The 23,389-nt window shown below is 38.4% G+C and overlaps 1 protein-coding gene across 1 annotated transcript in view; it reads left to right on the top strand.

Annotated features, from left to right (window-relative positions):
• The window catches only part of UGT8 (UDP glycosyltransferase 8), a 134,887-nt gene that overhangs the window by 108,547 nt on the left and 2,951 nt on the right, over positions 1 to 23,389 (top strand). The window contains exon 5 of the mRNA XM_004385893.1: positions 10,780 to 10,999. Coding sequence (XP_004385950.1) covers positions 10,780 to 10,999 — 220 coding nt within the window. The remainder of the gene's footprint in view (positions 1 to 10,779; positions 11,000 to 23,389) is intronic.

Genomic DNA, 23,389 nt, shown 5'->3' with positions numbered 1-23,389 from the left:
ATTAGAACATGGAATGTACAAAGTATGAATCTAGGAAAATTGGTAATCCTCAAAGATGAAATGGAATACATAAAGATTGATATCCTAGGCATTAGTGAGCTGAAGTGGATTGGTATTGGCCATTTTGAATTGCACAATCATATGGTCTACTACGCCAGGAAAGACAAATTGAAGATGAATGGTGTTGCATTCATCGTCAAAAACAACATTTCAAGATCTATCTTGAAGCATAACACTGTCAGTGATAGGATAATATCCATATGCCTACAAGGAAAATCCAGTTAATACGACTGTTATTCAGTTTTACCCACCAACCACAAAGGCCAAAGATGAAGAAATTGAAGACTTTTACCAGCTTCTGCAGTCTGAAGTTGATCAAACATGCAATCAAGATACATTGATAATTACTGGTGATTGGAATGCAAAAGTTGGAAACAAAGAAGAATGATCAGTAGTTGGAAAATATGACCTTGGTGATAGAAATGACGCTGGAGATCCCCAATCGTATTTTGAGTGCCTTCCAATCTGAGAGGCTCACGCTCTGGCACTGTATCAATGTTCTGCTGGTATTTATAAGGTTTTCACTGGCTAGTTTTTTTCAGAAATAGACCACCGGGTCCTTCTTCCTAATCTGTCTTAGTCTGGAACCTCAAATGAAATCTGTCCACCCTCGGTGGACCTACTGGTATTTGAATACTGGTAGCATTGCTTCTGGCATTGCAGTAACACACAAGCCTCCGCAGTACGACAGACAACATAAACAGCAACTATATACTTGGGCCTCGGCAGATGAAATACACAGGAATCAAATCAACTACATATGTGGAAAGAGATGATAGAAAAGCTCAATATCATCAGTCAGATCAAGGCCAGGGGCCAGCTGTGGAACAGACCATCAATTGGTCATATGCAAGTTCCAGTTGAAGCTGAAGAAAATTAGAACAACTTCACAAGAACCAAAGTAGGACCTTGATTATATCCACCTGAATTTAGAGACCATCTCAATAGATGCATTGAACAGTAATGACCAAACACCAGATGAGTTGTGGAATGACATCAAGGACATCATACATGAAGAAACAAGAGTTCATTAGAAAGATAGGAAAGAAAGAAAAGACCAAAATGAATGTCAAAAGAGACTCAAACTTGCTCATGAACATCAGCTAGCTAAAGTGAACTGAAGAAATGATGAAGTAAAAGAGCTGAACAGAAGATCTCAAAGGGTGGCTTGAGAAGATAAAGTAAAGTATTGTATTGAAATGTGCAAAGATCTGGAGTTAGAAAGCCAAAAGGGCTAGGAGCCCTAAAACATGACATAAGCAGAATACAAAACATAAGTAACAATGCACAAACACCAGAAGAGAAACTAGATAACTGGGAGCTTGTAAAAATCAAACACCTATGCTCATTAAAAGACTTCACCAAAAGAGTAAAACGACAACCTGCAGACTGGGAAAAATTTTTGGCTATGACATACCCAATCAGGGTCTATCTCTAAAATCTACAAGATACTGCAAAACCTCAACAACAAAAAGACAAATAACCAAATTAAAAAATGGGCAAAGGATATGAACAGGCACATCGCCAAAGAAGACATTCAGGCTGCTGATAGATACATGAGGAAATGCTCACGATCATTAGCCATTAGAGATATACGAATCAAAACTACAGTGAGATACCATCTCACCCCAATAAGGCTAGCATTAATCCAAAACACACTAATAAATACTGGAGAGGTTCTGGAGAGACTTGAACACTTCTACACTGCTGGTAGGAAGGTAAAATGGTACAACCACTTTGGAAATCAATTTGGCGCTTCCTTAAAAAGCTAGAAATAGAAGTACCATATGATCGAGCAATCCCACTCCTTGGAATATATCCTAGAGAAATAAGAGCTGTCACATGAATAGATATATGCACACCCATGTTCATTACAGCATTGTTCACAATAGCAAAAAGATAGAAACAGCTTAGGTGCCCATCAACAGATGAATGGATAAACAAATTATGGTATATTCATACAATGGAATACTACACAATGATAAAGAACAATGATGAATCTGAGAAGCATCTCACAACATGGATGAATCTGGAAGGCATTATGCTGAGTGAAATAAGTCAGTCGTAAAAGAACAAATATTGTATGAGACCACTATTATAAGAACTCAAGAAAAGCTTTAAACACAGAAGAAAACATTCTTTGATGGTTACAAGGGAGGGGAGGGAGAGAGAGGGGAATTAACTAACTAGATAGTAGACAAGAATTATCTTAGGTGAAGGGAAGGACAACATACACTACAGGGGAAGTCAGTGCAACTGGACTAAACCAAAAGCTAAGAAGTTTCCTAAACACAACCAAACACTTCGAGGGACAGAGTAGCAGAGGCAAGGGTCTGGGGACCATGGTTTCAGGGAACATCTAGGTCAATTGGCATAACAAAGTTTATTAAGAAAACATTCTGTATCCCACTTTGTTGAGTGGCATCAGGGCTCTTAAAAGCTTGCTATCAGCTGTCTAAGATGCATCAGTTGGTTCCAACCCACCTGGAGCAAAGGAGAATGAAGAACACCAAAGACACAAGGAAAATATTATCCCAAGAGACAAATGGGCCACATAAACCAGAGACTCCATCAGCCTGAGACCAGAAGAACTAGATGGTGCCCAACTACCACCAATGACTGCCCTGACAGGGGACACAACAGAGAATCCCTGATGGAACAGGAGAAAAGAGTGGTAAAGAATTCAAATTCACATAAAAATACCAGACTTAATGGTCTGACTGAGACTAGAGGAGCTCTAGAAGACATGGCCCCCCGGCTCTCTGTTAACCTAGAACTAAAACCATTCCTGAAGCCAACTTTTCAGACAAATATTAGGCTGGACTATAAAACATAAAATAATACTTGTGAAGAGTGTACTTCTTAGTTCAAGTAGATACACAAGACTAAATGGGCAGCTCCTGTCTGGAGGCGGTATGAGAAGCCAGAAAGGGATAGGAGCTGGCTGAATGGACACGGGAAACCCGAGGTGGAAAAGGGGAGTGTGCTGTTACATTATAGGGATTGCAACTAGGGCTACTTCACAATATGTGTATAAATTTTTGTATGAGAAATTAACTTAAGCTATAAACTTAAAGCACAATAAAAAAAATAAATGGATATAATAAAAGAAAACTAAAAGGGAAGACCTATACAGAGAAAATTACAAAACATGACTGCAAGAAACTGAAGGAGACCTTCAAAAATGGAAAAACATACCATGCTCATGGATAGGCAGACTCAACATTGTAAAAATGTCAATTCTACCCAAAGCAGTCTACAAACAGAATGCAGTCTCCATCCAAATACCAACAGCATTCTTTAACCAGATGGAAAAACTAATCATTAACTTTATATGGAAAGGAAAGAAGCCTCGGATAAGTAAAGCATTATTGAAAAGGAAGAACAAAGTAGGAGGCCTCGAGCTACCATACTATACAGTTATGGTAGTCAAAGCAGCCTGGTACTGGTACAACAACAGACACATTGACCAGTGAAACAGAATCAAGAGCCTAGATGTAAATCCATCCATCTATGGTCACCTTATCTTTGACAAAGGTCCAAAGTCCATCAGATGGGGGAACAGACAGTCTTTTTAACAAATGGTGCTGGCAAAACTGGATAACAATCTGTAAAAACATGAAACAGGACTCATACCTCACACCATACACAAAAACTAATTCAAAATGGATCAAAGACCTAAATATAAAACCAAAAACTATAAAGATCATAGAAGAAGAAATAGGGTTAACACTAAAGTCCCTGATACACAGCATAAATAGAATACAAATCATAACTAACAATACACAAACACCAGAAGATAAACTAGAGAACTGGGATCTTCTAAAAATTAAACACTTATGCTCATCATAAGACTTCACCAAAAGAGTAGAAAGAGAACCTACAGACTGGGAAAAAAATTTTGGCTATGACATATCCGGCAAATGTCTAATCTCTAAATCTATAGGGAAGTCCAACACCTTTACAACAAGAAGACAAATAATCCAATTAAAAAATAGGCAAAGGATACGACAGACACTTCACCAAAGAAGACATTCAGGTGACCAACAGACACGAGGAAATGCTCAGGATCACTAGCCATTAGAGAAATGCAAATCAAAAATACAATGAGCTACCATCTCACCCCGTCATTACTGACACAAATAAAAAAACACCAGAAAATAACAAGTGTTGGAGAGGCTACAGGGAGATTTGAACTCTTATGCACTGCTAGTGGAAATGTAAAATGGTGCAACCATTTTGGAAAACAATATGGCACTTCCTTAAAAAGCTAGAAATGGAAATGCCATATGATCCAGCAATCCCACTCCTGGGAATATATCCTAGAGAAATAAGAGCTGTCACACGAATAGACATATATGCACACCCATGTTCACTGAAGCACTATTCACAATAGCAAAAAGATGGAAACACCCTAAATGCCCATCAACAGATGAGTAGATAAACTATGGTACATACCCATAATAGAATACTGCGTAACGATAAAGGACAATGATGATTCTGCCAAACATCTCACAACATAGATGAATGTAGAGAGCATTATGCTGAGAGAAATAAGTCAATCACAAAAGGACAAATACTGTATGAGACCACTATCATAAAAATTCGTGAAAAATTTTACACAGAAAGAAACAATCTTTGATGATTACAAGGGAGAAGAGGGGTAGGAATGGAAGAACACTAACTAGACAATAGGTAAGTGATAGCTTTGGTGAAAGGTAAGATGGTACACAATACTGGGGAAGCCAGCCCAGCTTGATTAAGGCAAAGTCATAGAAGCTTCATGGACACATCCAAACTCCCATAGGGATTGAGTTACTGGGCTGGGGACCATGGTCTCAGGGACATCCTGCTCAATTGGCATACCATAGTTTATAAGGAAAATGTTCTACATCCTACTTTGGTGAGTAGCGCTGGTATCTTTAAAGCTTGTGAGCGGCCATCTAAGATTTGTCTACTGGTCTCATGCCATCTAGAGTAAGGGAGAATAAAGAAAACCAAAGACACAAGGGAAAGATTAGTCCAAACGACTAGTGGAAAAAAACTACCACAGCCTCCACCAGACTGAGTCCAGCACAACTAGATGGTGCCTAGCTACCACCACCAACTGCTCTTACAGGAATCACAATAGGGGGTCCCGGACAGAGCTGGAGAAAAATGTAAAGTTCATACTCACAAAAAAAGACCAGATTTACTGGTCTGACAGAGACTGGAGAAACCTCGAGAGAATTGACCCCAGATACTCTTTTAACTCAGTATTGAAATTACTCCTGAGGTTAACTCTTCAGCTAAAGATTAGACAGGCCCATAAAACAAACAATAATACACATAGCTCAGCCATATATATGAGACTAAATGGGCACACCAACCCAGAGGTAAGGACAAGAAGGCAGGAGGGAACAGGAAAGCTGGACGAATGGAAATGGGGAACCCAAGGTCAAGAAGGGGAGAGTGTTGACATGTTCCAGGGTTGGCAACCAATGTTACAAATCAATATGTGTATTAATTGTTTAATGAGAAACTAATTTGCTCTGTAAACCTTTGCCTGAAACTAACTAACTAACTAAATAATAAATAAATAAACAAACATGAACAAACCCAAAAGGGAAGAATGAACAAGCTCGGCATTTCTCAAGATGAACGAACCGAAGAAAAAAATAAAAGCCCCGAGTTGCAATATTGAAGTATTCTACAGAGAAAATATTAAACAACGCAGGAATCATCAAGAGAAGATGGAAGGAATACAGTCACTGTACAGAAAATAATTTGTCAACATGCAACCATTTTAGAGGTAGCATATGATCATGAATGATGGTACTGAAGGAAGAAGTCCAAGCTGCACTGAAGACATTGGCAAAAAACAAGGCTCCTGGTGATTGGAATGGGAAAGTTGGAAATAGAGAAAAAGGACCTGTAGTTGGAAAATATGGCCTTTGTGATAGAAATGATGCTGGGGGATCACATGATAGAATTTTTGCAAGACCAATGACTCTTTCATTGCAGATACCTTTTTTCAACAACATCAGTGGCTGACTATACACATGGACCTCGCTGGATAGGGTACACAGGAATCAAATCGACTACATCTGTGGAAAGAGACAATAGAAAAGCTCAATATCATCAGTCAGAACAAGTCAGACAATCAATTGCTCATATGCAAGTTCCAATTGAAGCTGAAGAAAATTAGAACAAGTCCACGAGAGCCAAAGTAGGACCTTGAGTATATCCCACCTGAATTTAGAGACCATCTCAAAAGATTTGATGCATTAAAACACTGATGACTGAAGACCAGAAGAGTTGTGAAATGACATCAGGGACATTGTACATGAAGAAAACAAGAGATCATTAAAAAGATAGGAAAGAAAGAAAACACCAAAATGGATGTCAGAAGAGTCTCTGAAACTTGATCTTGAACATTGAGTAGCTAAAGCACTGAAGAAATAATGAAGTACAAGAGCTGAACAGAAGATTTCAAAGGGCAGCTTGAGAAGACAAAGTAAAGTATTATATTGAAATGTGCAAAGACCTGGAGTTAGAAAACCAAAAGGGAAGAACATGCTCGGCATTTCTTCAACTGAAAGAACTGAATAAAAAATTCAAGCCTTGAGTTAAAATAGTGAAGAACTCTATGAGAAAAATACTGAACAATGCAGGAAGCATCAAGAGAAGATGGAAGGAATATACAGAGTCACTATACCAGAAAAATTTGGTTGATGTTCAACAACCATTTCAGGAGGAAGCATATGATCAAGAACGAATCGTACTGAAAGAAGAAGTCCAAACTGTACTGAAGACATTGGTCAATAAGAAGGCTCCAGAAATTGATGGAATACCAGTTGAGATGTTTCAACAAACAGATACAGCGCTAGATGTGCTCACTCATCTATGCCAAGAAATTTGGAAGACAGCTATCTGGCCAACCAACTGGAAGACATATTTATGCCTGTTCCCAAGAAAGGTGATCCAACTGAATGTGGAAATTATCCAATAATATCATTATCACACGCAAGTAAAATTTGCTGAAAATCATTCAAAAGCAGTTGCAGTAGTACTTCAACAGGGAACTGCCAGAACTTCAACCCAGATTTAAATGAGGACATGGAACAAGGAATATCATTGCTGATGTCAGATGGATCCTGGCTGAAAGCAGAGAATATGAGAAAGATATTTACCTGTGTTTTATTGATTGTGCAAAGGCATTCGACTGTGTGGATCATAACAAATTATGGATAACATTGTGAAGAATGGGAATTCCAGAACACGTGATTGTGCTTGTGAGGAACCTATACTTAGACCAACAGGCAGTCATTCTGACAGAACAAGGGGATACTGAATGGTTTGAAGTCAAGAAAGGTATATGTCAGGGTTGTATCCTTTCACCATACTTATTCAGTCTGTATGCTGAGCAAATAATCCAAGAAATTGGACTATATGAATAAGAACACGGCATCAGGATTGGAGGAAGACTCATTAACAACCTGCTATATGCAGATAACACATGTTTGCTTGCTGAAAGTGAAGAGGACTTGAAGCACTTACTGATGAAGATCAGAGATGACAGCCTTCAGTATGGATTATACCTCAACATAAAGAAAACAAAAATCCTCACAACTGGACCAATAAGCAACATCATGATGAAAGGAGAAAAGATTGACGTTGTCAAGGATATCATTTTACTTGTAGCCACAATCAACACCCATGGAAGACGTAGTCATGAAATCATACGACACATTGCATTGGGCAAATCTGCTGCAAAAGACCTCTTTAAAGTGTTAAAAAGCAAAGATGTCATCTTGAAGACTAAGGTGCACCTGACACAAGCCAAGGTGTTTTCATTTGCCTCATATGCATGCAACAGCTTGGCAATGAATAAGGAAGACTGAAGGAGAATTGATGCCTTTGAATTACTATGTGGCAAAGAATATTGAATATACCATGGCTTTCCAGAAGAATGAACAAATCTGTCTTAGAAGAAGTACAGCCAGAATGCTCCTCAGAAGCAAGGATGGTGAGAGTTCATCTCACATACTTTGGACATATTATTAGGAGGAAACAGTCCGTGGAGAAGGATATCATGCTTGGTAAAGGAGAGGGTCACCGAAAGAGAGAAAAACCTGTAACGAAATAGACTGACACAGTGGCCGCAGCAACGGGTTCAAGCATAACAATAATTGTGAGGTTGGCACAGGACTGGTCTGTGTTTGTGTCTGTTGTGCATAGGGTTGCAGGGTCACTATGAGTCAGAACCGATTCAACGGCACTGAAAAGCAACAACAACAATCTTGCCTCATTAATCAAAGGCAGTGATTAACATTTACAATACATAGGAAAATCAGATTAGATCACAAAATGATCAACAGCGACATAATATTGGGAATCATGACCTAACAAAGTTGTTACACATTTTGAGGGTACACAATTTAATCTATAACACCAACTGAGATGTTTCAACACGGATGCAGCACTGGTGTGCTCGCTCATCTGTGTCAAGAAATTTGGAAGACAGCTACTTGGCCAACCAGCTGGAAGAGATCCATACTTGTCCCCATTCCGAAGAAAGGTGATCCAACAGAATGTGGATATTATTGAACAATATCATTATAATATTAATTACCTGCAAGTAAAATTTTTCTGAAGATCATTCAGAAGCGGTTGTAGCAGTACGTTGACTGGGCTCTGCCAGAAATTCAAGCTGGACTCAGAAGAGGGTATTAAAGAAAAGGATATCACTCCTGATGTCAGATGGATCCTGGCTGAAAACAGAGAATATGAGAAAGATGTTTACCTGTGTTTTATTGACTATGCAAAGGCATTCAACTGTATGGATCATAAAAATTGTGGATAACGTTGTGAAGAATGGGAATTCCAGGACACTTAATTGTGTTCATGAGGAACTTGTACTTATCCCAAGAGTCAGTTGTTCGAACAGAACAAGGGCATTCTGTGTGGTTTAAAGTCAAGAAGGGTGTAGGTCAGGGTTGTATTCTTTCACCATACTTAATCTGTATGGTGGGCAAATAATCCGAGAAACTGGACTATATGAAGAAGAATGCGTCATCAGGATTGCAGGAAAACTCATTAACAACCTGCTATATGCAGATGACACAAGTTTGCTTGCTGAAAGTGAAGAGGACTTGAAGCACCTACTGATAAAGATCGAAGACCACAGTCTTCAGTGTGGATTACACCTTAACTTAAAGCAAAAATCCTCACAACTGGACCAATAAGCAACATTATGATAAATGGAGAAAATATTGAAGTTGTCAAGGATTTGATTTTATATGGATCCACAATCATTGCACAGGGAAGTATCAGTCGATGATGCATTGCATTGGGCAAATCTGCTGCCAAAGACCTCTTAAAAGTGTTAAACAGCAAAGATGTACTTTAAGGACTAAGGTGCGCCTGACCCAAGCCATGGTGTTTTCAGTTGTATCATATGCATGAGAAAGCTGGACAATGAATAAGGACTGAAGAAAAATGGATGCCTTTGAATTATGGTGTTGGTGAAGAATATTGAATATACCATGGACTGCCAGAAGAACAAACAAATCTGTCTTGGAAGAACAGCCAGAATGCTCCTTAGAAGCAACGATGACGTGACTTCGTCTCACATACTTTGGACATGTTATTAGGAACAACTACTCCCTGAAGAAGGACGTCATGCTTGGTAAAGTAGAGGGTCAGTGAAAAAGAGGAAGACCCTCAATGAGATGCATTGACACAGTGGCTCCAACAGTAAATCTCAAGCATAGCAAGGATTGTGAGGATGGCACAGGACTGGGCAGTGTTTTGTTCTGTTGTACATAGGGTTGGTGTGAGTCAGAACGGACTTGTTGGCACCTAACAACAACTTAAAATTACTTTTGATTTCTACATATGTATTAGATCAATATGTGTGTGTATGTGTGTATATGGAGCCCTGGTGACGCAGTGGTCAAAGCACTTGGCCATTAACTAAAATGAGAAAGATGCAACAGTCAGCTTCCATAAAGATGACAGCCTTGGAAACCCCAAGAAGCAGTTTCTTGTCTTATAGGGGTGGCTATGAGTCAGAATTGACTCAATGGTAAATGTATATATACCTATGTGTGTGTGTATGTATATGTATACATACATGTATATATACATACGTATATGTACATAAAAAACAGTTGCCATCGAGTCAGTTTTGTCTCATGGCAACCCAAGTGTGTCAGAGTAAACTGTACTCCATAGGATTTTTAATGGCTGATTTTTTTGAAGTAGATCACCAGGCCTTTTTTTTTGAAGGTAACTTTGGGTGAATTTAAACTGCTAACCTTTCAGCAGCTGAGGGCTTAACCATTTGCAGCATGCAAGGACTCTGATTATCCACATAAAAGCCATCTTTTAATAGGTTTATAGTGGAAGTTAGTGAAATTAAACACACACACAAAAAAGCAGAGAACAAACCTGTTGCCATTGAGTTAATTCCTGTTCATAGCGACCCTATAGGACAGAGTAAAACTGCCCAAAGCATTTCCAAGGAGCAGCTGGTGAATTCAAACTGCCGACATTTTGGCTAGCAGTCTCACCCATAACCACTGCCTCACCAGGGCTGCCAGTGAACTTATGCCTTTCAAAATTCTATCTCTAAAATGTGTATTCCTATTATGACAGTGTTTAAATGATTTCTGGAAAAAACCTTTCTCTAGAGTAATGTTCAGTGTCGTAAATTGTTTTTTCATCTTTCCCTAGGGCACTCAAATATTAAAGCATTTCTGAGCCATGGTGGTTTGAACAGTATTTTTGAAACTATGTACCACGGCGTACCTGTAGTGGGAATCCCGCTCTTTGGAGACCATTATGATACCATGACCCGGGTACAAGCAAAAGGCATGGGGATATTGCTAGAATGGAAGACAGTTACTGAAGGAGAGCTGTATGAAGCACTGATGAAAGTTATTAATAATCCAAGGTAAGCTTTCAATTAATATTAAAGCAGATTAGATAGGTATACTACAGTATATTATAAATAACCAATTATTGTCAATAAATTGTCAATAAACCAGTTATGAAAGTATCTTTTAGATTTCTGCATATAATGCCTTATGCATGTTTTCCATAATTTGGAAAATAAAAATAGCAGTCATTGGCAAGCCATGTTATGAAATTGAATATTATTCTGCTATGATTTGCCAAATCTAGAAAGGAACTGCAAAGGGAACTCTCACTGGGTATCTGTAATGTGTCAAATTTTGTGTCCTTTATCTCATTTTAATTCTCATAGTAGCCATATGCCACAGTTTTTGTTATCCACATCGTAGAGATGAGGCATTTGAAACCAGGGCTTCAAACCAGTTCAGACTGATCTGATCATGGCTGATGAAGCAAAACAGGAACAGACTCGAAGTTTTACAATTTGGCAGATTCGGCATGATACCAGGAATGGGAAAAATTACGGGTCAAAGCCCTGGAATGAGAGACTCAGAATAGGTGTAGAGAGCCCTTTCAGGGGTGTGATGTGTGAGATTGAATTGTTGGCAGGGCTGTAGGTGAGTGACATACATTCAAAGCTGCACAGTCATTGGCTGCCATCTTTGAACGGGACACCACCGTCTTTGAGGAGGGCAGCACTGCTTCGGACTGTGCTCAGAATCCCAGGGCAAGAGATTTGGTATACAATGTGTACGCTTCGCTTGTTCTCTAAGAGGGAGACTAAGTTTCTAGCAGGGCTTCGACCTGCAGTTTTTCCTGTTCCAGCTATCTTTCCAGTTTGCTGTAACTTTAAAAATTTAGGTCTGTTCCAGTGTCTCTACTTAGGCCATGACTGAACTTGGCAGAACTGATTTGAATCCCTGTTTGAAACTCGGAGAGCTTAAGTAATTTGCCCAAAGTTACACCGCTGTTAGAGTAGAAATATGAAGCCAAGACTGTCTGATTCCAAAGCTATTATAATTTGTACTGGATAGTAAGCCTGGGTACTGGGTTTTCCTAGCACTGGGTGTCAGTGAAACACTAAGATCTATTTACTCAGGTGAAAGACTAATCAGAACCTTTATTTTATTTTGTTAATTCCTGCTGTGTCCTGAGGTAAACCAGTTCACAAGAGCCTCAAAGGGTGGAGAGGAGGCTTGTGTCGTTGTAAAACAAAGTATCATTTTTCCCCATGTTTAGCCATGATATTTAATTTATCTTGCATTTCAAATGACATTTATGTTTTGAAATTGTGAATTTTTTTCTGTTGATAATCTGTGTGATCTGGTTTAAAACTAGATTGAGAAGCACTGTCCTAAGGAACAACCAACAATAAGAAAAATTCTTTTGTATAAAATGATGCAGTTTTCATCTAAAAGTCTGGATTCAAGCGTACTGAAGGTTCATTATGCTGTCTTTATGTGAGCTCAGAGGTAGCCTTCATGCTCTGGCCTCGTGAAGGAGTCAGTGTCTTGGTTACGGTTCTGGCACTTGGAACAGTATGTTCTCTGACCCAGAGTGCCTGCGTATATCACTTCCTCTGTGTCCTATAGTTTTTTTTTAATCCGTAATGCTTTACAAAACATGATGTTTTTGACAAAAAATGATATGTATTATACAGGGTTTTAAAGGAAGCAACTTTTTAAAGTAGCTCAGTTGCAGAGCTACTGAGGTTAAGTCAGTTATAGAGAAAAGAGCAACCGGCTGGATCATCCTCAGGTAGTCAGTGTTCTCTGAGATACGAGCCCCGTCAAGTCAGAGAGGGGTCAGATTATAATCTTAGGTCACACTGCAATTAAATTCCAGCCATGTAATCTTGCAGCGTATGTGAGTGCTTAATTTCAGAAGATTTTTGACTTTGCACAGTAAATACATTTATAACATTCTGAGAAGTATGCAGATGAGATAAATACTGAGTTAATTGCATATAACCCTTGAAGAATTTAAATATTTAGCTAAAAGTCTTTTGCATGTTCAGGGTCAAAACACATTTTAGTCAATGTAAAAATAACGGTGATTTAGGTATAATGCCCTTTCTAAATGTCATTTTATAAACCAAAGTCATTTAATTTATCTTTCTTTGTTTCAAATACATGACCCTTTTTCACATTTAACATGCAATAATTATTGAAACCGCTAATTCGCTTCACTAATGTGTCCGAGATGTTCTAGTTTAAACCAAGTAATCGATATTGCTAAAGAAACATTTCTTATGTTTTTTACCGATAGCATAAAGAAAATAATTAATAAATACACATCTTATTTCTTCCCTTACTAGTTGTTTGGGTGTATTTAATGAAAGGTTATTGGTTTTTGTTTTGTTCTGCGGGGGGGAGTTCTTTTGAATCTTGAAATTTTATTAATTTACAGCAAGTTATGGAAGCAGATGGGAAATTGATTCTCATTAACTTTGCATTATCCAGCCATTGACTATCGACTTTTAAATGGAAGACACACTTTTGTAAAATGTTATATGCAAGTCAGATGAGCCCCTAACAAGGTAATTGTTTTCATTAATGGGGGCTTTATCCAAGAAATTCCTAGGAATAGTTTAGAGGTGGTTTGAGTGGCTATTTCATTGTAATCACATTATTCTTTGTTTTCAACATTCATATTCTTTTTTATTTATTGTACTTTAGATGAAGGTCTACAGAACAAACTTGCTTCTCATTAAATAGTTCATATATAGTTTTATGACATTGGATAACAACCCCACGACATGTCAACGCTCTCCGTTCTCGATCTTGGGTTCCCTATTACCAGCTTTCATGTCCCCTCCTACCTTCTAGTCCTTGGCCCTGGGTTGCTGTGCCCCTTTAGTCTTATTTTGTCCTATGGGTCTGTCTAATCTTTGTCTAAAAGGTGAACCTCTGGAATGACTTCATTACTGAGCTACAAGGGTGTCTGGGGGCCATGCTTTCAGAATTTCTCCAGTCTCTGTCAGGCCAGTAAGTCTGGCCTTTTTTTTTAGTTAGAATTTTGTTCTACATTTTTCTCTTGCTCTGTCCAAAACCCTCTATTGTGATCCCTGTCAGAGCAGTCAGTGGTGGTAGCCGAGCACCATCTAGTTATACTGGACTCAGTCTGGTGGAGGCCGTGGTATAGTTGTGGTCTATTAGTCCTTTGGACTAGTCTTTCCCTTCTGTCTTTAGTTTTCTTCATTCTTCCTTGCTCCTGAAGGGGTGAGACCAGTGGAGTATCTTAGATGGCTGCTCACAGGCTTTTAAGACCCCAGACACTACTCACCAACGTGGAATGTAGAACATTTTCTTTATAAACTATGTTATGCCAGTTGAACTAGATGTTCCCTGAGACCATGGTCCCCACAGCCCTCAGCCCAGTTATTCAGTCCCTAAGGGAGTTTGGATTTGTCCATGGAGCTTCTGTGACCTTACCCTGAACAAGTTGTGCTGGTTTCCGCAGTACTGTGTACTGTCTTACCCTGCACCAAAGTTACCACTTATCTATTGTCTATTTAGTGTTTTTTCACCCCTACCCCTCCCTCCCTTGTAACCATTGAAGGTTGTTTCTTTTTGTGTATAAACCTTTTCATGAGTTTTTATAGTAGTGGTCTCATACAATATTTGTCCTTTTGTGATTGTCTTATTTCATTCAGTATAATGCCCTCCAGATTCATCTATGTTGTGAGATACTTCGCAGATTCATCATTGTTCTTTATCATTGCGTAGTATTCTGTTGTGTGTATGTAGTATAGTTTGTTTATCCATTCATCTTTTGATGGGCATCTAGGTTTCCATCTTTTTGCTATTGTGAACAATGCTGCAGTGAACATGGGTGTGCATATGTCTATTTGTGTTATGGCTCTAATTTCTTTAGGATATATTCCTAGGAGTGGGATTGCTGGATCATATGATGTTTCTATTTCTAGCTTTCTGAGGAAGCGCCATACCATTTTCCAAAATGGTTGTACCATTTTACATTCCCACTTGCAGCGCCTAAGTGTTCCAGTCTCCCCGCAGCCTCTCCAACATTTGTTATTTTCTGGTTTTTTGATGCGTGCCAGTAATGCTGGGGTGAGATGGTATCTCATTGTGGTTTTAATTTGCATTTTTCTAATGGCTCATTTCCTCCTGTTAGCTGCTTGAATGTCTTCTTTGGTAAAGTGTCTGTTCATTTCTTTGCCCATTTTGTAATAGGATTATTTGTCTTTTTGTGGTAGGGGTGTTGGGTTTTCCTGTATATTTTAGAGATTAGATCTTTGTCAGATTTGTAATAGCTAAAAATGTTTTCCCAGTCTGTAGGTTCTCTTTTTACTCTTTGGTGAAGTCTTTGATGAGCATAAGTGTTTCATTTTTAGAAGATCCCAGTTATCTAGCTTATCTTCTGGAGTTTGTGTGTTGTTAATTATGGTTTGTATCCTGTTAATGCCATGTATTAGGGTCTCTAGATCCTATTTTTTTCTTCTATGATCTTTATAGTTTTTGATTTTATATTTAGATCTTTGATCCATTTCGAATTAGTTTTCGTGTATGGTGTGAGGTATGTTTCATTTTCTTTGCAGATGGACAGCCAATTTCACCAGTACCATTTGTTAAAAAGATTATCTGTTCCCCATTTGATGGACTTTGGGCCCTTGTCGAAGATCAGGTGACCATAAGTGGATGGATTTACATCTGGGTTCTCAATTCTGCTCCATTGGTCAATGTACCTGTCGTTGAAGCAGTACCAGGCTGTTTTGACTACCATAGCTGTGTAGTAAGTTCTGAGGTCAGGTAGTGTGAGACCTCCTACTTTATTCTTCTTCTTCAATAATGCTTTACTTATCTGGGGCCTCTTCCCTTTCCATATAAAGTTAATGGTTGTTTTTTCTGTCTTTTTAAAGAATGTTGTTGGTATTTGGATCGAGATTGCATTGTATTTGTAGATTGCTTTGGGTAGAATTGTCATTTCTACAATGTTGAGTCTACTTATTCATGAGCATGGTATGTTCTTCCATTTATGTAGATCTCTTTTGGTTTCTTGCTGTAGTGTTTTGTAGTTTTCTTTGTATGGGTCTTTTACATCCCTGGTTAGATTTATTCCTAAGTATTTTATTTTTTTAGGGGCTGTTATAAATGGTATTGTTTTCCTGATTTCCTTTTCATTATTCTCTTTATTGGTGTATAGGAATCCAATTGATTTTTGTATGTTTATCTTGTATCCTGCTACTCTGCTGAATCTTTCTATTAGTTCCAGTAGTTTTCTTGGGGAGTCTTTTGGGTTTTCTATATATGGTATCATATCATTTGCAAATAGGGACAGTTTTACTTCATTACCAATTTGGATGCCCTTTGTTTTTCTTACCTTATTGCTCTAGCTAGGACTTCCAGCACAAAGTTAAACAGGAGTGGTAATAAAGGGCATCGTAGTCTTGTTCCTGTTCTCGAGGGGAATGTTTGCAGCCTCTGTCCATTAACAATGATGTTGGCTGTTTGTTTTGTATAGATGCCCTTTATTATGTTGAGGAATTTCCCTTCTGTACTTATTTTATTGAGAGTTTTTATCAGGAATGGGTGTTGGACTTTGTCAAATGCCTTTTCTGTGTCAGTTGAGATGATCACGTGATTCTTTTCTTTTGTTTTATTGATGTGGTGGATTACGTTGATTGATTTTCTAATGTTGAACCATCCTTGCATATCAGGTATGAATCCTATTTCGTTATGGTGTATTATTTTTTTGATATGATGCTGAGTTCTGTTGGCTAGAATTTTGTTGAGAATTTTTGCATCTATATTCATGAGAGATATTGGTCCGTAATTTTCTTTTTTTATTGTATCTTTGCCTGGTTTTGGTATCAGCGTTATGCTGGCTTCATTGAATGAATTAGGAAGTACCCCTTCCTTTTCTTTGTTCTGAATGTTTGGTAGAATTCTCCAGTGAAGCCACCTAGCCAGGGCTTTTTTTTGTTGGGAGTTTTTTTTATTACCTTTTCAATCTCTTCTCTTGCTATGGGTCTTTTCAGATTTTCAACATCAACTTTTGGTAGTTTGAGTAGTGTCTTAGTCATCAAGTGCTGCTATAACAGAAATACCACAAGTGGATGGCTTTAACAAAGAGAAATTTATTTTCTCACAGCCTAGTAGGCTAGAAGTCCAAATTCAGGGCATCAGCTCCAGGGGAAGGCTTTCTGTCTCTTTCGGCCTTCTCATCAGTCTTCACTTGGTCTGGGAGCATCTCAGCGCAGGAACCTCAGGTCCAAAGGACGTGCTCTGCTCCCGGCACTGCTTTCTTGGTGGTATGAGGTCTCCAACTCTCTACTTACTTCCTTTTCCTTTTTTCTCTTGTAAGATAAAAGGTGGGGCAGGCCACACCCCAGGGAAACTAACTTTACATTGTATCAGGGATGTGACCTTAGTAAGGGTGTTACAATACCACCCTAATCCTGTTTAACGTAAAATTACAATCACAAAATGGAGGATAACCACACAGTACTGGCAATCATGGCCCAGCCAAACTGATACACACATTTTTTGGGGGACATAATTCAGTCCATGACAGGTAGGTCTTGTGTTTCTAGAAATCTGTCCATTTCCTCTAGATTTTCAAATTTGTTGCAGTATAGTTTTTCATAATATTCTGTTAAGATCCTTTTTATTTCAGTTGAGTCTGTTTTAATGTCCCCCACTTCATTTATTATTTGGGTTATTTGAGTCCTCTCCTGTTCTTCTTTTGTCATTTTGGCTAGTGGTTTGTCGATTTTGTTGATCCTTTCAAAGAACCAACTTTTGGTTTTGTTGTTTTTTCTATTGTTTTTCCAGTCTCTATTTCATTTATTACTGCTCTTATCTTTATTATTTCTTTTCTTCTGGTGGCTGTAGGCTTCTTTTGCTGTTCTCTTTCTGTTTTTTTGAGTTGTATAGCTAATGTTTTGATTTTATCACTTTTTTCTTTTTTGATGTGTGCATCTATTGCTATAAATTGACCTCTGAGCACTGCTCTTGCTGTATCCCGGAGCGTTTGATATGATGTGTTTTCATTCTCATTTGATTCTAGGAATTTTATGATTCCATCTTTGATTTCTTCTCTTACTCAGTGGTTTTTAAGCAGGGTGTTATTTAGTTTCCATGTAATTGATTTTTTTTCCTTGCTCTTCCTGTTGTTATTTTCTACTTTGATAGCATTGTGATCACAGAAGATACATTGTATTATCTTAATGTTTTGGATTTTGTTCAGGGTTGCTTTGTGGCCTAAGATGTGGTCTATTCTAGAGAATGTTCCATACGCATTGGAAAAGAATGTGTACTTTGCAGCTCATGGGTAGAGTGTTCTATAGATGTCTGTGAGTTCAAGTTGGCTGATTGTGGCCTTTGATCTTCTGTATCTTTGTTAAGTTTCTTTCTAGGTGTTCTGCCCTTTACTGAGAATGGTGTGTTGAAGTTTCCTACTATTACAGTAGAAGTGTCAGTTTATCTTTTCAGTGCTGTTAGAGTTTGTTCTGTGTATTTTGGAGCCATGTCATTGGGTGTGGAGATATTTATCATGGTTATGTCTTCATGCTGGATCGTCCCTTTGATCATGATACAGTGCCCTTTTGTCTTTTATGGTGGATTTTGTTTTAAAGTGTATTTTATCTGAGATTAGTATTGCCACTCCTGCTGTTTTTAGTGGTTGTTTGCTTGATATATTTTTTTCCGTCCTTTGATTCTTAGTAAATTTATGTCTTCGTTTCTAAGGTGTGTCTCTTATATACAGCATATTGATACATCCTGTTTTTTTTATCCATTCTGTCGCTCTCTGTCTCTTTATGTGTGCATTGAGGGCATTTACATTCAGTGTAATTATTGATAGGTGTGAGTTTATTGTTGTCATTTTGTAGTGGTTTTTTTTTTTTTGTGGTGCTGACGATTTCTTTGTTCCTGTTACTCTCCTGTGCTGAATTCCTTTTGTTTGTGGATTGTTTTTTCATTTCTTTTGTTTCTGTAGATTTTGTGTTTACTGAGACTTTGTTTTTCTTCTTTATTTTGATGAGTAGATTTTTTAACTTTCGTTGTGGTTACCTTGAAATTTACCCTTATCTTCCTAGGTTTGAACCAGTCTTTTATTTCTTGGTATCACCTTGCCTTCCTCTCCATTAGAAAGTTCTGTGCCTATACCGTTTATTCCCTCTTTTATTGTTCTGATGTTGTTGTCATTTGCAGATTAACCTTTCTGGTCCCTGTGTAAATCTTTTGGTTTCAGATAGTCCTTGAGAGTTCATTTCCTAGGTTGGTATCTGGCTGGTGTGATCTTGTGTCTTAGATTCAGGCTGTCATCTGATGTTGTTTGTTCTCAAACTGAAGGACTCCCTTTAATAATTCCTGTAAGTTTGGTTTGGTTTTACATACTCCTTTAATTTCTGTTTATCTGTAAATGTCCTAATTTCACCATCATATTTGAATGACAGTTTTGCAGAATATATTATTCTTGGTTGGCAGTTTTTTTCTTTCAAGGTTTTATATGTGTCATCCTATTGCCTTCTTGACTGCATAGTTTCTGCCAAGTAATCAAAGGTTAGTCTTATTGTTTCTCCTCTGTATGTTACTTTTTATTTTTCATGAGCTGGTCTCAGGATTCTTTGTTTGTCTTTGGTTTTAGTGAGTGTAATTATGATATGCCTTGGTGATTTTGTTTTGGTATCTACCATATATGGGGTTCACTGAACTTAGATGGTCAGCTTTTCATCTCTCATGATATTAGGGAAGTTTTCTGTCATCAATTCTTCAGTGATCCTCTGTGTTTTCCATTTTCTTCTCCTGTTCTGGAACTCTGATCACTTGCAGATTTTTGCTTTTGATTGTATCCCACATAATTCTCAGGATTTCTTCATTTTTCTTTGTTCTTTTTTCTGATTTTTCCTCAAACAGAGTTGTATCCCAGTGTTTTCTTCAATTTTGCTGATCGTGCCTTCCATTGTTCTTAACCTGCTCCTCAGCCCTTCTATGACACTGTCCATTTCTGAAGTCTTATTGTTTATCTTTTGGATTTCTAATTGTTTTTGTATGATTTCTAGTTGTGAATTTATTTTGGTATTTTGTTTCCATATTATTTTCCTAAATTCTTCCATTATTTTGTCTGTATTTTCTGTGAATTTATCTACCATTTCCATGAATTTGTCTGTTTTTACCTCATTTTTGTCTGATTTTTGATTCAACTCTTGGATAGCTCTGAATATTAGAGATTTGAATTCCCTGTTATGTAGTTCTAGTGCCTTTTCTTCTACTGGAAAGTCGTATGGTGTTTTATTTTGGATGACTTCTGCAACCATCCCTTACTGTTTTTTAATATGTTTTGATATTGTCTGCTGTCTTTGGGACATCCAGTAGTTATTTCCTTCTTTTATTGATTGTAGGTTTGTTTGTTTTTTCCTGCTTTTTGTTTTATTTCGTTATGTCTGATTAGGGAGACTATGTATTCTTTTGCTGTTTGCTTGTTGTGGACACGATATTTTTCACCTCCTTGTCCAAAGAGCAGGGCCAGTCACTCAGCTGTGGTGCAGAAGGGCAGGTCCAGCTGAAGGGGAGGGGCTGGGATGGGTTGTTTGAAGCATGTGTTGGGGCCAACAGTGTGAGCCAGGGTTCAGTGCAGGGCAGGTTCTGGTAGGCCATGTCTGTGCTGCTCAGGAGTGCAGTGTTCACACGGTGCAGATATGCAGGAGGGAGGGGGTGGGGGAGGCTGTGATGTGTGTAGTATGGTTGGGTATGGAAAAGAAGAGAGAGACACAGGAGCAAAAAAAGAAAAAAATGCTGGGGAACCTGCCACTGGAGCGGAGAGACAAGAAACTGAGAAATGAAGAAAAGGAAAAAGTGAAATAAAATAAATAAAAATTTTTAAAAATGCCCGTATGAATCCCACCATTGCGGCTGTGCAGACTGGGGAAATGGCTCCCAAGCCACGCAGTACAGCCCAGCTAGAAGGGGTGGAGATGATACAGAGCCCCAGGTATTCAGGAGACAGGAAAAGAGGCTGAGTAGAAAGAGATGAGAAATCTAGAAATGAAGAAAAATAGAAAGGAAAAAAGAAAGAGAAACAAACCAAAAAAAAAGAAGAAAAAGGAAAAAAGAAAGAGATAACAAACACACAAAAAAAGAAGAAGGGGGAAAAAAAACAAAACAAAACCAGGGATCCCACCAGCGTGGCGGCTGGGACCAGGGAAGCTGTTCCCCAGCTGAGTGGCACTTCACAGCCTGTCAAGAAGTAGCAAAGATGGCACATGGAGTCAGGTGTTTGAGAGAAAGGAGGGGGAGGAGGTGAGAGGTAGGGAAGAAACCAAAAGAGGCTGAAAAAAGCAACACCAGCAACAAAGAAATGGCAGTGAAAAAGCTAGCTGGTGTGGGCGGGGCAAATCCTTGAGGCAAGAAACTGGCGCCTCCTGTGCTGTGGTTGCAGCCCGCTGGGAAGCTCCAGATGGTCCTGCTGGGAAGCAGCAAATCGGCCTTCTGGGAAGTGGCTAAGGCTGAGCAGCGGGAGGCAGGGTAGGGGGTGGTTACTGGTGGTCTGTCTCCTGCGGGAAGCTCCATGAATCTGCTTTCCCATACTCCCTGTCTGCCGATCTCTGACAGGAGTCCAAGATGGTGATCCGTGCTGCATTAACTTATAGGGGACCTCTGCTTGTAACTGTCCTCGCTGTCTGTTCTCTGTCAATTTCTTATTGCATTTGGTGCTTGGGTGAGTTCATTATTTCTTCCTTTGATGCTTAGGGTTCCAGGATTGACGTTTGTCTCTGTTTTACTTAGTTTTTCGGGTCTTTGTTATGGAGGGACGGTATGGTGCTTCTGTCTATAGTGCCATGTTGGCTCTGCCAGAATCAACATTCGTATTCTTACTGGAACGAATTTTGACGTGTAAAGCAGATTATGCTGAAAGAATACTACCACTTAACAGCAAACTTGAAGCCAGTTCCAGAAAGGAAACTATCTCTCTTCCAGAATAATCTGTGAACTCACTATATTCCATCCCAGTTGATCCATGCACTTCTTGTTACTTCTGAACAGAAGAGTCACAGGACATTGGATTTGTTAATAAGCATCCCAGTTATGTGAGTCTACCCTTGGGTAGGAATAACGGTCTCATTATCAGGAACTAAATTCCTTACTTCCTACTCAGATAAGCTGAGGCAGACTAGTAAGGACTTTTTCTGATAAGTAATGATCCAGGAACAAATGTACCAAATTGGATTTTCATATGGATAATCAGTTATTTAACATTGCAAGTCTTCGTATTCCCCGCAGAAGAATCCTCATCGAATGTAATCTGTTTAATCATCATGTATAGAACAACATTAAGATTCCTTAAAACCAGGACTGTTTTTTTTCCTCTTTTCCTCCTCCTTTGTTAAAACAGAAGGTTGAATTTTATTTTCCAACTCATCGTGTTTCATTTTGATATTTTAAAGATGTCCTTTTACTCCATGAGCATTTTCTCACAAAATTGACAGTTTATTTCCCTTTTCCATCAGTTAGAAATAATATCAAATTCCAAAACAAGGTGAGGATGACCCATTAATATTTAGATGAGGTTTTATACTTCTAAAATAAATATTTATTCTATAACAGTAATTTTGTTGTGAGGCTCTGATGACAGAGAAAACATACCTTTTAGAAATTGCTTCCTCTAACCCTACATATCGAAAGAAACCTGCAAATAATAGCCTTGGCTTGTTCTTTCCTTCAGTCTTAGCACCTTACTGCGAACTGCTTCTTAAATTGTTCTTCACATGTTTGTTAAAGCTTAATGTTCAGGATTAGAGATAACTCATATAAAAGCCCATCATCAAATCAGTCCATAAATATTTGAGTAGATTTTTCACTAGGTGCTGATCATCAGCAGCTCCAGACTCATGTTTCCAGCTGCCTTCAGGATCTCTTCTTTCCTTGAGTTCCAAGCCACAATCATGTGCCCCAGCCTGCTCCATGTACTTTGTTTCCTTAACCTGTTAATAACTCTATAATTGTGAATCATTCAAGTTGCAATCAATTGCAGTTACCTCTGATTTCTCCCTTCTCTTTGGCCTTTAACCCAGGCTTTTTCAAGTCTTGCCAGCTCTTCCAGTATAACATGCCCGGCATTTCCCCCATCTGTCTAATTTTACTATCATTTTTTTGGCAGTATCTCTTGAGCCATTGTTAAAATCTTTTTTTTATTTTTTTTATTTTTTATTATACTTCAGGTGAAGGCTTACAGAACAAATAGTTTCTCATGAAACAGTAGTACACATGTTGTTTTATGACATTGGTTAACAACCCAACAACATTTTAACCCTCTAAATTCTCAACCTTTTTGTTTTTGGTGAAAATACACATAGCCAAAGATAACACCGTTTCAAAAATTTCTACATACACAGTTCAGTGACATTGACTACGCTCTTCCAATTGTGCTGTTATTCTCACTTAAGATGAAGGCTTACAGAACAAAA

The sequence above is a fragment of the Trichechus manatus genome, unplaced genomic scaffold (assembly GCF_000243295.1).
Source record: "Trichechus manatus latirostris isolate Lorelei unplaced genomic scaffold, TriManLat1.0 scaffold00150, whole genome shotgun sequence".
Classification (NCBI taxonomy): Eukaryota; Metazoa; Chordata; class Mammalia; order Sirenia; family Trichechidae; genus Trichechus; species Trichechus manatus.
The sequence above is the reverse complement of the archived record's forward strand: the minus strand, read 5'-3'. Positions and strand labels throughout refer to the sequence as shown.